Source organism: Erpetoichthys calabaricus, chromosome 11, assembly GCF_900747795.2.
Source record: "Erpetoichthys calabaricus chromosome 11, fErpCal1.3, whole genome shotgun sequence".
NCBI classification, from domain to species: Eukaryota; Metazoa; Chordata; class Cladistia; order Polypteriformes; family Polypteridae; genus Erpetoichthys; species Erpetoichthys calabaricus.
In genome coordinates, this window is record NC_041404.2 from 11312074 (window position 1) to 11329266 (window position 17193).

At 37.3% G+C, this 17193-nt stretch overlaps 1 protein-coding gene across 2 annotated transcripts in view; it reads left to right on the top strand.

Moving 5' to 3' along the window:
* The window catches only part of rnf130 (ring finger protein 130), a 129301-nt gene that overhangs the window by 54821 nt on the left and 57287 nt on the right, over nucleotides 1–17193 (top strand). For both annotated transcript variants that reach the window (XM_028812667.2, XM_028812666.2), the window contains exon 4: nucleotides 11212–11462. In XM_028812667.2, the coding sequence (XP_028668500.1) occupies nucleotides 11212–11462 (251 nt within the window). The remainder of the gene's footprint in view (nucleotides 1–11211; nucleotides 11463–17193) is intronic.

Sequence of the window (17193 nt, forward strand, 5' to 3'; positions counted from 1 at the left end):
TGTTGAAGGCGGCAGCTCACACCCCCTCCGTCAGGAGCAGAGAGAGAGCGAGAGAGACAGAGAAAAACAAAGTCAAAAATCAATACGTGCCCTTTGAGCTTTTAAGTATGCGAAGCATCGTGCAGCATGTCGCTTCAGGAAGCAGCTGCACACAGAAGGTAGCAACGTGAAGATAATCTTTCAGCATTTTTAGACGAGCGTCCGTATCGTCTAGGTGTGCGAACAGCCCCCCTGCTCACACCCCCTACGTCAGGATCAGAGAAAGTCAGCGCAAGAGAGAGAGAAAAGTAATTTGGGTAGCTTCTCAGCCATCTGCCAATAGCGTCCCTTGTATGAAATCAACTGGGCAAACCAACTGAGGAAGCATGTACCAGAAATTAAAAGACCCATTGTCCTCAGAAATCCACAAACCAGCAAAAAATCCGCGATATATATTTAAATATGCTTACATATAAAATCCGCGATAGAGTGAAGCCACGAAAGGCGAAGCGCGATATAGCGAGGGATCACTGTAATCACTTCCGTGTCCATATGAATTTTAAAAGTTGTATATTAAGATTACCCTCAAACTATATTAAAGTAATTCAAATTGATGGTTGCTTAATGCATTTTAGAATATGGAAGGAGATTTGGCACGTCCATAAATTAATAATATTATCTCACTTGATTGAGGTTTTAAGATAAAAGAAAATGTGGATGGAGTTCAAAATATTCAAAACCTAATAGATTTTTGCAGATTATGGTAGATAAACACTCAGAAGCCGGTAGAGATTTAGAGACGGTGCAGTCTCTCAGTTTTTTATATTTTTGAGAACAGAAAGAGTGACGCAATGTAAGATGCTTCATACTGTATACAGTATCATTGTTACACATATTGAAAGACAAGTAGATTTTGGGAAATAGGTTGGTCCTTGGAGTAAAATGTCTATAAACCTTACTCATGAGGTAAGCCAATTGTATTAGCTGAGCCTTCATTAGTGTCACATTCAAGCATTCGTTGTAATAAACCCTTTTTGAGCAGCCTTATGATATATTAAGTTCTATAGTGTATAGTTTATGGAAAATGGTGATGCAATAAGGCATGGCCTTAGACAAGATGCTGCTTTTATAGATGCTCTTATTTAATAAGTTTATTTTCTTGTATAGCCCAAAATCACACAAGGAGTGCTGTAATGGGCTTTAACAGGCCCTGTTTTTTGACAGCCCCCCTTCTCTGACTCCCTAAGAAGATAAGAACATTTAGAACATCTTATGAACACTGCATTGCAGTATTCAATATTGTTGTGATCGGCATCGTTCCCTCCAATAATTAACATCTTTTTTTTTTTTTGTCTGTGTTTAAAGACAAGTATTTCTCATCCATCCATTCCTGTAATTCACTAACACATCTAATTAACAGCAACATCAGAAAAATGTCACTTGGTCTAAGAAAAGGATGTAACGGTTTCATCTGTGTACAACTTAAAATTAGTGTTATGCTTTCTAATAGTAGAACCCAGTAAAAACAATAAAGGTCCCAGTACTGAGCCTTGCGGGACTACATAGCTCACTTCTTTGTATAATGATGGAGTACTGTCAGCAAGGACATTGCCTGTAAACCCAATATCATTTTCCAGCCTGGGTAGTAAAATAGAATGGTCAGTGGTGTCAAACGCTGTGCTTAAGTCTTAACAGCATAATTACAATGGAATTTACTTCATCAGAGGATATCAGAATGTCGTTTACAACACGTTACTGCTGTTTATGTACAACCAGTAACCCCGCGATTCTCGAAAGAATCGCAAATCCAAGAATGGCAATCACTTTCTGTTCCCTCTGATATTTGGAGGGATGAAATATCATGGAGGGTGGGTGCATCTTGGGAAATGTTCATTAAATGTAATGTAAATAAACATATTTGTACTAAAGCGGTTTCTTTTTGGAGCTGTGACTCATCTGGTTCTGGTGTTTCAGAAGAGTGTTGTAGGCTCCGTCGGTTATTGTTTTTATCCATGCAGTCTCTTTTTTTGTTTTTCTATGGCTGTGTCGTCAGCCAGAAGCTGTTTGCTGACGGTGGTGGATTCGCGTGATGAAGTGACCATGGCGGCGGATCCGGGCATGGAGGGCTACATTACAATTACTGTTATGTGATTCACATATGCCACACTGACTGCTGGCACAGTGGATTAGAGCAAGTGTAGTTTACACGTTGTGTTGTTTGTGTGCCACGTCCTGACTCTGGGAAGTATGGGCTCGGTGTTGTATTACTAATCGTTGAGCTCTTTCCATTTGGAGCCGTGACTCCTTCACCTCTGCTGCGTCGGTCCGTTAGTTGAGCTCTTTCATTGTGGAGCCGTGACGTCTTTGCCTCTGGTGTTTCTGAAGCGCAATGTAGGAGCCTCTGTGTATTGTTTTTATCCATGCGGTCTCTTGTTTGTTTTTCTATGGCTGTGTCGTTAGCTAGACGTCGTTTGCTGACGGCGGCGGATTCGCGTGCTGAAGTGACGATGGTGGCGGACTCAGGCCTGGAGGGGCACATTACTAAACGAAGGTGGTATATGTGGTGGTGTGGGCGGTCATGTTCGGGCAGCGGTAGTAGTGTGTATGGCTTGCCTGTTGCCTCTGGCATCTGTGCATATATACTGTACAATCTGGCATGCACGCTTTACCTGAGGTTTAGTTTACAGGTCGTATCCATACTGTTTCAGAAGCGCGTTGTGGGCGCCTTCGTTCATTGTTTTTATCCATACGGGCTCGTTCTTGTATTTCCGTTAGTTGAGCTCTTTCTTTTTGGAGCCGTGACTTCTTTGCATCTGGTGTTCCTGAAGCGCGTTGTAGGGGCCTTTGTTTATTGTTTTTATCCATGCGGTCTCATATTTGTTTTTCTGTGGCTGTGTCGTTAGGTAGACATCGTTTACTGTTACCGTTATGTGATTCAAATCTGCCACACAGACTGCTGGCACAGTGGATTAGAGCAAGTTTAGTTTACAGGTTGTGTTGTTTGGGTGCCACCTACTGACTCTGGGAAGCCGCTGGGTTTGACTCTGAGGCGCAGTGCGCATGCGCTTCGGTGCGTCCGCCGTCCGTGCATAAATTAAACTGTTGTTTAGTAATATAGATGACTATTGTGGAAGCCAGACTGGAATTTCTCAAATAAATTGCGACTGAAGCTAGTTAGCGACTACTTTTTCAAGTATTTTAGGTCCGACTTTTTAAGTAATGGTTTGATGACTGACACTTAGTACATCAGGTTTTGCGCCATGCAGTAATCAGCTATTGATAATGCTAAGAATAGGTGCTGCAAGAACATTCATTGTGCTTTTTACTAGTTTTGTTGGCACTGGATCTAGAGAACAAGTAGAAGGTTTCCTTTTGTGAAAGTGTTTATTTGATATTTGGCCATCAGCCTTCACACATTATATAGTTCATGTCTACATTTTGTCATTTATTACTAAAACATTAAAAACGTTTCTGTTTATCGATGTGTTTACATAGATTGTTATAGACACAAAACACACATCAAATTATTTCTCCTTACAATTCTGGGTAGCTCACTCCCAGATAATCAATCAAGGCAGGAACTGGGATAACTTCTTGCCCGTTCTGAGGTGGTGGGGGGATGGTATAGCAGGCTGCTTGCTGTTTGGGCTTGTCAACACATTTAGAAGACAAAAGATGCTGACGGAGAGGTGCAAAGGGATTTAAGGTGGGACGGATTTACGAGTTTTTTTTCATTGGTTCTGGTAATTCTAGTGTTAAGTAGTGATTAGAAATTTCATTTAATGGAGTAATGTTTAAATTTTGAATTTCAACTCTGTGAGTTATAATTCAATCTAATGTTTGCCAAAGGCCCAAATCATAATTATAACCATCCATTTTCCAACCCGCTGAATCCGAACACAGGGTCACGGGGGTCTGCCGGAGCCAATCCCAGCCAACACAGGGCACAAGGCAGGAACCAATCCCGGGCAGGGTGCCAGCCCACCGCAGGACACACACAAACACACCCACACACTAGGGCCAATTTAGAATCTCCAGTCCACCTAACCTGCATGTCTTTGGACTGTGGGAGGAAACCGGAGCGCCCGGAGGAAACCCACGCAGACACGGGGAGAACAAGCAAACTCCACGCAGGGAGGACCCGGGAAGCAAACCCAGGTCCCCAGATCTCCCAACTGCGAGGCAATTATAACCAATCTTGACAAAATCCTACTGAATTTAACAAATACGTAAAACATTTGCTAAAAGTATAAGATTCCACATCAATGTATACATTAAAACCCCCCATCAACACTACACAACCATAATTCATAGCCAAATCAGGTAAAAGGCTACCAAATTCAGTCATGAACAATAAAGATGGCCCTGGTGGTCTGTAGATTAGTGGTATAATTATGCTGGAATCTATTTTAATATTTAAATTGCCTTAAAGGATGTGAAGTCACCTAAACATTTAGAAGTGATTTGCATTTTATCACAATGAATTATTCCAAGGCCACCTGCCAGGTTTCAGTGAAAAGACACAACTCATATTTTGTACTTAATATAATATTTACCAAAGCAGCCTTACTTGTGGGAGAGCAAATGTTTAATAAGCAGCATTTTAAACTGCATAGTTATTTCTGAACTGGTGATATATTTTTTGTTTTAATTTGAATTAAGTTACTATTACAGGTGCTCCTCATGGAGGATTTGGTTTTTATCTCTTGGTCTAATTAAACACATTATTTTTTGATTATCAAGTAATTTAAGGTTTGCATCATGGCTAAATTTATAGAATTCTCTACATCAGGCATTATTTAAACATTGTGAGTGCTGATGAAATTGTCTGGAGCAGTCCACTTGCTGATGGGAATTGTAGTCTCCACTTCGGCATTTACTGTACATAAGGTTAGAGATACGATGAAGGGGGTGGTTGGGGCATCCATATTACTAACCGAGAATGGTAAACCGGATGGCATGGACGCAGGTATACGGCGATGGGACCATGAGACGTACTGCGCAGGCGCGTACAGCTCAACTAACGGAAAGAGCAAATAAAACAATCGCCATATTCTGAGTGGCACTTCTGCGGAGTGAAGTTAGGAATAATGTGCTGCTTGGGATTGTACAAACCGCTGAACGCTTTACACCAAATTCAAAAGGAATAATGTGCTGCTTGGGATTGTACAAACCGCTGAACGCTTTACACCAAATTCAAACACAATACAGCTCAACGATACACACACGAGCCCACCTGGAAAGATCAATGAACGCAGGCGCCTACAACGCGCGTCTGAAACTGCGGAAGCAAAGCAGGCATGGGTTCAAAACGAACGAGCTCGACTGACGGATATACAAACACGAGCGCGCCCATAGCTAACAACTAACGACACAGCCACACAGAAAAGAGGATTCTGCACTGCACCCCAGAGTCAAACATAAGACACTACGGGGTCCGCAAAGGTCTACAAAGAGAGTACGGAATATATAACAGCACACCCATCAAAAAAAAAAATCAATCGTGTAAAAGCACATAGTACACACAAATCATGTGCTCTCAGCGCATATAAAGCGTATAAGGACAATACGGAGAATAGAGACCCAAAGGCATTGGAGAGAAAAAAAGGCAGATAAGAGATTATGAAAGCAGTAGAATTCGAAAGGCTCAAACAAACGATGGCGCGATACACATGCAGACAAAGGTACAGAATATGAAAGCAGTAAAATTCGAAAGTATTGTAGCGTCCCAGCCAGGTTGAGGGCTTTTTGGTTTTAAGTGAACTTCACATTTGTACTGAAATGTTCTCTATTTTTCTTTTTTTTTTTTTCACTAATCACTAGGCGAGTTAAGGACCCCACACAAGAGTATGTATGTAGTAGCAATACAAATAAAATGTTCAGAATGGAACGCCCATCTAAGGTTTTTCACAATCAGACTGAAATTTCAGTGGTGAGCAAGCTATCCCTATGGACAAAATTGAGCCTTATGGAGAAATGATTCTACAAGCATCAACTCTGCCTTGTTTTGTGGACAAACCTAATATATATACATTAGAGAGTTCAAAACAAAGAAATTTTAAACATAAAAAGTTGGGGTTCCTGGTAGAAGGCCTTATTAAATCTTGTCAAAAGGTTCAAACAAAAAGGCAGACATGGGTGTAAAATTATTATTGTAGCAGCCTTCACGTTTCCAAAAGTACTTTGAATTCCTTCAAAGCTGGTTCTAAACTGAATGGCAACTTCAAGTTAAACTGTTGCCCTGAAGATGTCCGCTTTACAAACATGTGTGACTATATACAGTATGTAAACAATGGTGAGCATTCTTACTTTGATATTGCATGCACAGTAACGGATATTCAGCAGCTGCAGATTATAAGATTTTATCTTTCTTTAACTTTTTCTAATTAGTGCAACTTTGTGTTGTTCAGCTGTCAAGTAAACTGAAAAATGGGCATCTTAACCCACCAGAGTGCTTTTGAAGTGCAGGTGCAATTTTACAGTCAAAAATCAAGAGAACATTAAAGTAAACATCAGTCACACCACATCATAAGACAGTTTCTTAAAAAATGAAAGTAATTTTTAACTTGTTAAAAAAATGTAACTAAAATGATTTAAAAAGCAATTTGTTAATCAAAATGGAAATGGAACTAAACTGAAATTAAAACAACATATGCAAACGAATTAAGATAAAATAAAAATGGGTGGAAATAATAATCTGTTGCCTCTGATTTGAATAAACCTTTTGATGGTAGACTACTGTTGAACAACAATGTTCCCAATTTGCACAAAGAAGCAAGTTACAGACATCTTACCAATAATCAGTGATTAAAACTTGATTTGAAAAACCCATAAGCAATGCCTATGAAAACTGACAAAAGTGACTCAATTAGTGAATCTTGTACCCACCCATTGCAGATGTTATTTGTGGACATTTTGACAGTTCACCTTGAAGCAACTTTACTTTGGGGAAATTGGTGGAATCAAAGCTCAAGGACCTAACTTCTGATCAGAGTTCAAGCTGGTGGATCATAACAGCCCCAGAGATGGCACTTTATAATGGCTTAGTTCCACTATGTAACTAACAAAATTTTAAACAATTACAATATTCTGAGAAGTCATGCTGTTTTCATTCACAATGATAATGCGAAGTGCAACTGGTTTGAAGGTGGCATAGCAGGAAAAGACACTTCCTGTGAAATATGCAAACACTGGCATGCAAAGCATGTGAAGTAATTTGAATTGTGGAGCCCAATGGATTATGCTGTGAAGTATTTAAGAGTGCATCACCTTGTCAGGCTCCATTTATGGTAAGCCTAATCATTTTCTTATCTTTTTGAGGCCCCAGTTAAAAAATTTATTGTAAATGGGAAAGTCATGACTGGGTGGACTTCAAGTATGACACCCAGTGCCAGAAGACCAAATGTGTAATTAATGGCATGGTGGTCTGGTTTGTGGAAAAGAACATAACTTTAAAAAAACACTCTTAAACTACTTTCATAATGAAGTCTACAAAGATGTTGAAAACCATGACAGGTTATGTTGGTCAACAAACTGTAACTTTGTCTCTTCAGAAAGCTACTGTATGGTTACTTTAGTTGATTGAATGCAAAAAGAGAACAGGCATGGATATTTATAGAATGTGTACCTGTTTGTGAGCATTTGCTGCCTTTATAAAGTACTTTGAAGTACTTGATCAGAAATTTAAAATATGCAGTGCTGCCAAAGTATGCAGTCTGCTCCTTGAACAGGTAGACATGACTACATGAGCGACACACATTTTGTAAATTGTGCAGAAGATAACCATTTATATAGATGGCTGGCACAAAAAGATCATCACTAAATCTATTTTGACCATATCTGAATGTTTCTGCTTTTGCTTTGATATGTAAATAAAACTTGCATTTCTTAATCTTTGTTGAGTAGCAATTTTAAAGCTAAAGCAAAAACTAAAAAAACTAATTGAGGTAATCCACCAAAAATGAAAACTAAAAATGAGATTGTTAAAAGATCATGAAATTCTGCAAAGACCTAGAGAAAAGGTAAAAAATCATAAGTTTAAGCTGCTTTGGGTTTTGAAGCATTTGAATCAAAAAGGCTAACCAACATGCAACTCCATTTATACTTTAATAAATATATTTTTTCTTAGTTTAACAAATAAGTTTACAGTATATTCCCTTTATACTTATTTTTTATGTTAAAGGATTAAGTGCACATAGTTTGTGCATCTACCATCAACCAGGTCTTTTGGTAGACTGCTACTGTACTTGTTATCTAGCCTTGTGACTAACTGTAATGGGAAGATGTTTTTAGTTTAGTTTTCTGTTGTTTGACTTTGTACTGTTCTGTTAATCATTAAAAGGTATTAAATGTATTTTATCTATCTCCTCTATTTAGTATATAATATCAGGGATGCTCCAATCAGGTTTTGTTAGAGCTGATACCAATCACCAATTTCATGTTACATGGCTGATTTCTAATTTTTTTCCCCTTTATCTCTTATAATTACGTGCTGTCATGTTGTTTAATTTCTTCTGTAACATACTTATCTAAAGCAAAGCATAATTTAAAAAAATTGTTTTAACCAGTAAAACATCTAATATAAAAATATAAATAAATGTATTTCCACACATTGATTCAATTAATTGATATTGGCAGTTATCCATCCATCCATTATCCAACCCGCTGAATCCGAACACAGGGTCACGGGGGTCTGCTGGAGCCAATCCCAGCCAACACAGGGCACAAGGCAGGAACCAATCCCCGGCAGGGTGCCAACCCACTGCAGGACACACACAAACACACCCACACACCAAGCACATGCTGCTTAAATAATATGTATGCACTGTGGTGCTTGGCCCGGACACAGACAGGCGGACACGTTCATGTCACCCACAACACGTTTATTATACATATTTACAGTTACAAAAAGTGCACCTCAACCCCCAAAAGTCCCCAAAGTCCTGGCCAACACAATGCCTTATCTCTGCAGGCCGCCTCCTTGCCTCCTCTAGAGACCTTGTCCTTCTCCTCACCCGACTCCAGCACTGAATGAAGGGAGGTGGCCCCTTTTATAATCACCCGGGTGTGCTGCAGGTGTTTCCCTGCAATCTTCCACCGACACGCCCCAGTGTGGCGGAAGTGCCAGCTGCATCCCCGGAAGCACTCCGGGTGTCCCTGCTCTTCTTCCCCCCAGCCTTTCCTGCTGTGGCGGAAGTGCTGAGGTCCAGGACTCCCAAGGCATCCAGGCGCCCCCTGGTGGTGACCACGGGCCCCTACAGGGATGAGCTTCATGCTCTGTACCCGTGGCCCCCAAAGAAACCAGGGCAGTCGCCCCCACGTGGTCTGAGAAGGGCGTAAGACCTCTTCCGGTCTTCCTGGGTGTCCCGGCCGGGTCGCCCCCCCTCAGCCACCTACGACAGCACTTACTGTATAGGTATTAATCATTTTTTCAGTGTACCAGCTAGATGCTCTTAATTCTTCAGGTGTAATTCCAGATATGGTTTTTCTTTTTAATTATTCAGTACATGTTTCTTAGCAAAACTTGTACTGTATGACAGACATATAATAAACACAGTACAAATCTTTAAAAAAAAAAAAAAAAAGCTGCAAATCTGTCTGTTGTTCATAAGATGTTTTTTCAAGAAGATACTAGACTAAAATGCTTACAAGAAAATAAGCAAATTTTGCAGTTAATGTAGAATGCCTATTGTTTACTAAGCAGCAATTTCAAATTCTTCTTTATCTTTTCTTCTTCTTTTTGAGATGTTGTACTTAACACAAGCTCGCTCACTGCTCAAACTCAGACAAGCAGTGTTTGTTTTAATTAAAGGACAAAATAAAAAAGGTCTGAAGTAGCTTTTCTAATTGCATAGAATGATGACTGATTCCTTTTTTCTCAGTTTATTAATCCGCTTTTTTTAATATAAACACTAATATTCCTGTCTTTTCTCTGGTAAAATCTCCATTGTTGTTCTGTTTACAGGAACTTTGTAACAAAAAAAAAAAAAAGACATGCTAGCTCAACTACCATAGTACCATATGTAAAGGAGCACTACAACTAAATTCCCGTACTGCTTAGAAAATCAATTGCTAGAAAAATCATTTTTTGTGTTTGACCAATTTACCGCTTAGTGTCGGCTGATTTAGTTTATTGGCTGCTCGATTGGACCATCTCTAAATTACTTATATTTTTTGTAAGTCACTTTCAATAAAGGCATCTTCTGAACAATAATAATGAACTACTCCTTGATCATCATAATAGAATATTTAGTACATTCAATTTCCATGTTTTTAACACTTGCTTAAATCCTCTTGTATATGTTGCAATTTTAAAATTTGCTTCTTGATAAAGTATATATTTCTCTTCAAACACCATTATCATTTTAGATGAAGTAATACTCATTGGGCGTAAAGCTTCCTGTTTCATTGGAAGAAATGCATGTTTACAGCCCTGCTTTGGATATATGCTACATATGTCAGCAATATGAGTGCAGGTACCGTAGTTAGTCTAGAATGCTTTTCTGGAATTATTTGATTTGTCACTGTTGAAAGTTTCCACTAAGAATAATATGTCGACCCGACTTCTGTCATTTCTAGATAATTTGTAAAATTCTGTCATATTCTCGGTCTCCACTTTGCTCAGATCGTATGTGTCCATTGATGATAACTGATATCAACTGTAATGAAAATATAGTAATCCATTATCATTGGGTCAGTGAAGAATTGCTTGGCTGTTATCTCAACTCTCAAATGTTTATTTTGAAGTCTGGTAATGTTATGGTTTGTGTAGTAAAGGTGGGCTTTTCTGTATTTTAAATTGTTTACTGCAAAGATTTCTTATGCAGCTTACATTCTGACCAGTACATGATGACTAAGTTTAAGTGCCATTTTTTCTTATAAAAGCCTTATTATCATTTTTGATGAGATGTTAATCAGTTGAGTGAGTTTTTTTTGTACTGCATATGTATTCAGTAGACACAGAAGCAATATACTGGGCTGATGACTTATATAATATACAGGTATTTGTGGCAGTTGTTAAACTGCTTTAAAATGTTGTATGGTTTAGATATCTAGTAGAAACTGATTTAATTTTTTACACACCTAAAATACAATTTCCTTGCCAATACATGAGTAACTAATTGTGCATGTTTCAAGGAATATGTGATAATTGTGTTTTTTTCGATAAAATAGAAGGTTGATAATGAATTAAGATAACTAAAGCAATAGAAATAATTCTGTGTTTTGTTTCAGGTACTGGAGATACAGTAGCAGTGATGATTACAGAGTCCAAAGGAAAAGAAATCTTGAGCTACGTGGAAAAGAATCTTACTGTTATCATGTCTATTGTGGTTGGAACTCGTGGTACACCGAAGAATTTCAACCGTGGCTCATTGGTTTTTGTCTCTATCTCCTTCATTGTTCTCATGATAATTTCATCAGCCTGGCTTATCTTCTATTTCATCCAAAAAATTCGCTATGCAAATGCTCGCGACAGGAATCAGGTAATTCAAGGCTGTGATTTTTATTTTCTTTAATAAAAATAGAAATGTGCAGCTAATAGTTAAGTTTATTTTATGGTGTTCTTAATTACTAGGAAGATGTCTCTCACAAAGCATACTATAGCTGTTCAAAGCTATCTAAACAATGCATTATTTACACTGACAATAGCAAAGAAAATCCCCTTTGCTGAAAAGGAAAGAACAGATGTAGGTAATAGAAATTGCGAATAAAGTAAAATGAAAATTTTATAATGTGTTAGGAAAAAGATATCTCTTCATGTATTATGAACAAAGATTTTTGATAGTGTTTATAATGAGGCAAAAGGTCCATCAAAAGGATGGTCCAGCAAGTTTACTTTTTTTTTTTTTAATAATGAAACATGGACATAAAAAGAGTTCATCCTCATTTAAACAGTATCTTTAGATAAAGGGGCTATAACTGGTGGGGGTGGGGGAGACAATAAAAATTTACTTTGCAATAATTCATTCAACACAAAATGAACAGAAATGACTTTTCTGTCTGTGGAAAAAGTAAGTACATCCTTGGATCTATACACTTCTTTAAAGTAGGTGTGTTCTACATCTGTCTATTAGTCTTGAACGCAGAGCATCTCTATTGGATTCAGATCTGGGCTTTGACATGGCCATTCCAGAATCCTCCATTTATTTCTTTCCAGTCATTCCTTGGTATTTTACTGGTATGTTTAGCCATGTTGCAAAGTCCTCGTTTGAGCTTCAGTCTTCTGACAATTGGTCTCACATTATCCTCGAGCATATAGTAGATTTTGTGATGGTGAACTGCCCAAACCCTGATGCAGCAAAGCAGTTCCAAACTATAACATTTCCTTCACCATGAACTATAGTTGGTATCCGACTCTTTTGGCCAAATGCTGTCTTTGGATTTTGCCACATAACTCTTCAGGTTCTGTGACCAAATAACTATATACCTGTCATATTTGTTCAGAGCATATTGTTCAAAATGTTCTAGTCTTTGCCTAGATGTTTATGAGAAAGCTTTAATCCTGCCCTGATGCTTTTTCTGGACAGCATAGCTTTTTTCTTGGCACGCTTCCTATGTAGATCTAATTTGTGCAGCCCCTTTCTAATGAAAACATTTTTCTCTAGAGCTGAATCTTGCCTGGGCAAGTTGGCAGTTGTTTGAAACCTTCTTCACTTAAAGGTGAAGGAATATTTGATATAAATTTTTTGGAGATTATTTAAAATCTTTTCCTAGACTGATGGGCATCTATAACCTTCTCAGAGAGCTTGTTCAATCTAGGCAGAGTGGTACCACACACAACAAATAGTAAACCAAATTAAATGTCTGAGATTTAAATAAGACTGGTTCCTCCGAGATCCTCTCTAGTGATGTTCTTATCATTTGCACCTTATCTGATGATGTGATTCTAATTTTAGCTATTTAAGGTAGTAATAAATATAGGAGTGTGCTTACTTTTTCTACATGTGAAATTTACATTAATGTTTATTTAAATTATGCAATGGACCAAAAAATGTTAAATGGATTCAAAAAATATTCAGACCCCTTCACTTATTCACATTTTTCTATGTTGCAGCCTTGTTCTAAAATCATGCAAATTATTTTTTCCCTCATATAAAGCAACACTGAATGCCTAAGCTTGACAAAGTAAAACAGGAGTTTTGAAAGTTTTGCAAGTTTATTAAAAATAAACACTGACCTATCACATTGACACAAGTATTCAGACCCTTTTCTCAGTACTTAGTTAAAGCACCTTTGTCAGTGATTGTGGCCCAAAGTCATGTTGAATATGACGAGACAAGCTTTGCACCAGTAGAACTGAGGAATTTCTGCTATTCATCTCTGCGGGTCCTCTTAAGCTCTGTGAGGCCTGATGGAGACCATCAGTGGACAGCTAGTTTCAGGTCACTCTAGAGATGCTTGATTTTGTTCAAATCTGGGTTCTGGCTGGACCACTCAAGGATGTTCCCAGAGTTGTCACTAAGCCACTCTTGTATTTTCTTTGCTTTGGGCTTAGGGTCATTGCCCTATTAGAAGGGGAACCTTTCACACAGTCTGAGGTCTCTAGTGCTCTGGAGTTGGTTTTCATTAAGGATATCTGTGTATTTTGCTTCATTCAGCTTTTCCTTAACCTTGGCTAGACTTCCGGTACTTGGCAGTGAAAATCTGCCCCTACAGCATGATGCTGCCACCATCATGCTTCACCCTTGGATTGGTATTTCACAGGTGATGCATGGTGCCTGGCTTCCTGCTGAGATGATACCAATCTTGGTTTCTTCATAACAGAGAATCTGGTTTCTCACAGTCTGAGAGTTGTTTAGTTGCCTTTTTGCTAGCCCCAAGTGGGCTTCCATATGCCTTTTAGTGAAAGAGGCTTCTGTCTGGCCACTTTTCATAAAGGCCAGATTGGTGTAGTGTTACAGAGAGGGTTGTCCTTCTGTTAAGTTTCTCCCATTTACAAATGGGTTCTCTGGAGCTCAGCCACAGTGACTTTCAGGTTCTTAGTCACCTCTCCTACAATGGCCATTCTCCCATAACTGCTCAATTTAGCCAAATGGCCAGTACTAGGAGAGGTTGTGGTTGTTCCAAGCTTCATCCATTTAAGAATTATGAAAATTGTTGTGATCTTGGGAACCTTCAGTGCTGTAAAATTTTGTTTGTAGGCTTCCCAGGATTTGTGTTCTGTCACAATCCTGTCTCTAAGCTCTGTAGGCAGTTTCTTCAGCCTCATGATGGATTAAAAACAAGCTGTGTATAAACATCTTAATGATCTTCAGTAGAATGAGGTGACCTGAACCAAATTTCAAGTGCCATAGGAAAGGGTCTGAATACTTGAGTCAATGTGGTATTTCAGTTCATTATTTTCAGAAAATTTGCTAAGTTTTCTAAAACCCTATTTTTGCTGCATCATTCTTGGATATTGATTGTGTTTGATGTGGGGAAAATTGAGTTTAAATGTTTTAGCACTAGACTGCAACATAGCAAAATGTGAAAAAAACAGTGAAGGGGTCTAAATACTTTCTGAATCAACCATAAATGTGGCATTATATTTATTATATCATCTTTATCTGTAGATACAGTTTGAAGCTCAAATTTTGATATATGCCGATATTTTAAGCACAAAAACATTTCTTTGTGTCTATTTCTGTTTTTTTCCCGTGACTGTGGTATAGAGACAAATGCTCTAAAGTGTTAGACTTGAGATCATTGGAGGTAAGAAGCATGTTCTGTAAGATTTGTTTTTTCTGAATTGCTTACTTTTCCAAGCAGTCTTTAAATGGTGTCTACAGGAGCTAATTTAATGATCTATTGCAATGATACTATATAGCTACGATTTTGTACTGCACTGCTCAAAAAATAATATTTGAGCTAACTCTAAACAGTCCTTTCCTAATGTATAAGTAAATTATATTTGGAAGCCTTTTAACACATGAACCATTAAATCCAGGTATTACTTGAGCTGGGCAGTGTCTTTAAATATTTAGGATAGATATAGTTAATATATGTTCTATTTGCCGATGCTCTATCTGAAGCAAGATTGCATAGTTAACTTTACGTCTGGCCTAAAGTGTTAATGTATAACAGACAGTTGTACCAAATTAATCGTATCGCCTGCAAGGAGACGCTTTTTTTTTTCCATCAATGAGCATGTATGTTTTGTTCCATTTCGCATTTCACATTTAAACTCTTAACTCCACGAGTTACTGCAGCACTACCTCTCTCACAATCCTTTTCATTTCAAATCTGTGGCTTTTTAAAAATCTGCCGCATTGGTATAAAGATGAGCTTTCAGAAATTTTGAGTAGTGGTTGTCGTAGGGTTGGGAGAAAATTAGTAATCACCAAGATATAAACAAAATAGTTATCATGTACGTCTAGAATATAAACAAATAAATAGTACTAATATTATAATCATACATTAATTGTAAATAAATTATATTTTAGCATAAAGCTCAACAGCTTTGAAAAGGGTTGTTTTAATCTGCTATCTATGAAGACCTAACAAAAGGTAACTTTAGTCCTTCAGATTTATTGCTACATTTACCACCTGGATAAATGGGAATTAACTGTACTTTGGAAGTTAACTATGTTTCTTACTATCTTAGCTAGCTGTCTTGCTTTTTATATATATTATAGCAGATGTCGTCTGACATTATTGTGCCATATTAAAAAACTTGAGCTGGCATTGACTGTGGTAATATTAGTTAACTGTAATCTTAAATTGTACTCACTGATCTGTGCCGAACACCGGTTGCACATGCTGTAGTAGTGTTTGTCTTTTTTGACTGATGATGCATTCGGCCAGCTAATGTACTTGTTTCATTAACATTGATGACACACCATTGCCAGGCTCCCTGTTAATTGTGTGATTTTCTTCTTGACCAATAGATGTCACCATTGATCGTGATGTTTTTAGCCTCAAAGCCATCATATGATATCATCAAGGAGTACACTTTTTTTTTTTATATATAATTATTTTCTAAATGTACAGTATCCAATTTATCTCCTATGGAATTGTTTAGTTGCTTGGCCAACTAACTGGTGCATTTCTTTCGCCACAAAATGGAATACTCGTATATTTGTGGAAAATCAATTCCCATAACTCCTAACTTTAAGTCCTTGTTTACAGTTTACCTTTGAATAGTGTTATGTGCATCATTATTTTATATTATCTGACTGACTGGTTTATAAGCTCAGTGTTTTTAATAAATATAATTTAGCATCAGTTAAATTACTTCATTATGTCATGTGACATTAAATCTAATGAAAACACTGGAGTGTTTACAATATTCTGAAATCTGCTTTTTGGACTGTTCTTTGACCTTTCTATCTTCATTTATTATTGCTTTTCTTTATTTATTTTTGTGCATTGAAGGTCAGAAGAGCTCTAATGAAAATTTGATGTCTTAAAATGGTGGGCTAATAAAATATTTAACAGTCATATCTCTCCAGGAGCTCTCCATTTAAATGCCAGTGCCTGTAAGATAAAAAAGATAATGTTCATTATTAAGCTCTCTAAACATTTCTTATATCAATGTAACTTTATTTATTTATACCTTTCATAGTAACTTAATGTTTAGTTTGCTAATCCATTAATTGGTTACATATCGAGCAAACAGCAAATAAAATCATCAACATTATACACTAATTCCAGTACATAAGAGATGTTATTTAAGCATTTTTAAAAGACACCTTGATTTTGAAAAAAACTATACAATAGCTTCATCTGATCCCAGGGCAGCAGTTGGCAAGTAAAATGTTTTGATTGCTGTGTTTCATAACTAAAATCAAAGGCACTTTGGGGGAAATTGCATTTAATGACTGTATCACATGGTAAGATGTGTTGCACTGTATGTGTGAAGTTCATCAAATTAATAGTTATTGCTGAGAGACAGAAATGAATTGGGAATGAACAAACTCCAATATGGCATTATTTAAAATTGCCTGTATATAATCGTAAATTATTTTCAGAAAGATAATGGAGATTGTTAAGGAAAGAATCAGGACAGAAATTGAATTACTGGAGGGTATAAAGTTTTCAGATGACTAGAGTATATTTGTTTATAACCCTGATGAATACAAATAGCTTTGCAAAATTCTATTATGTGAGAAAGCAGAGTAAAGATTTTGGTATAGTCTCTTTCACTGTTAAAAAATGTCATTCTTATAATTTTTTTCAAAACCTGTACATTTTAGTTTTTTTTCTTCTTTAGTTTTTTTTTTGTTTGCTTACAGT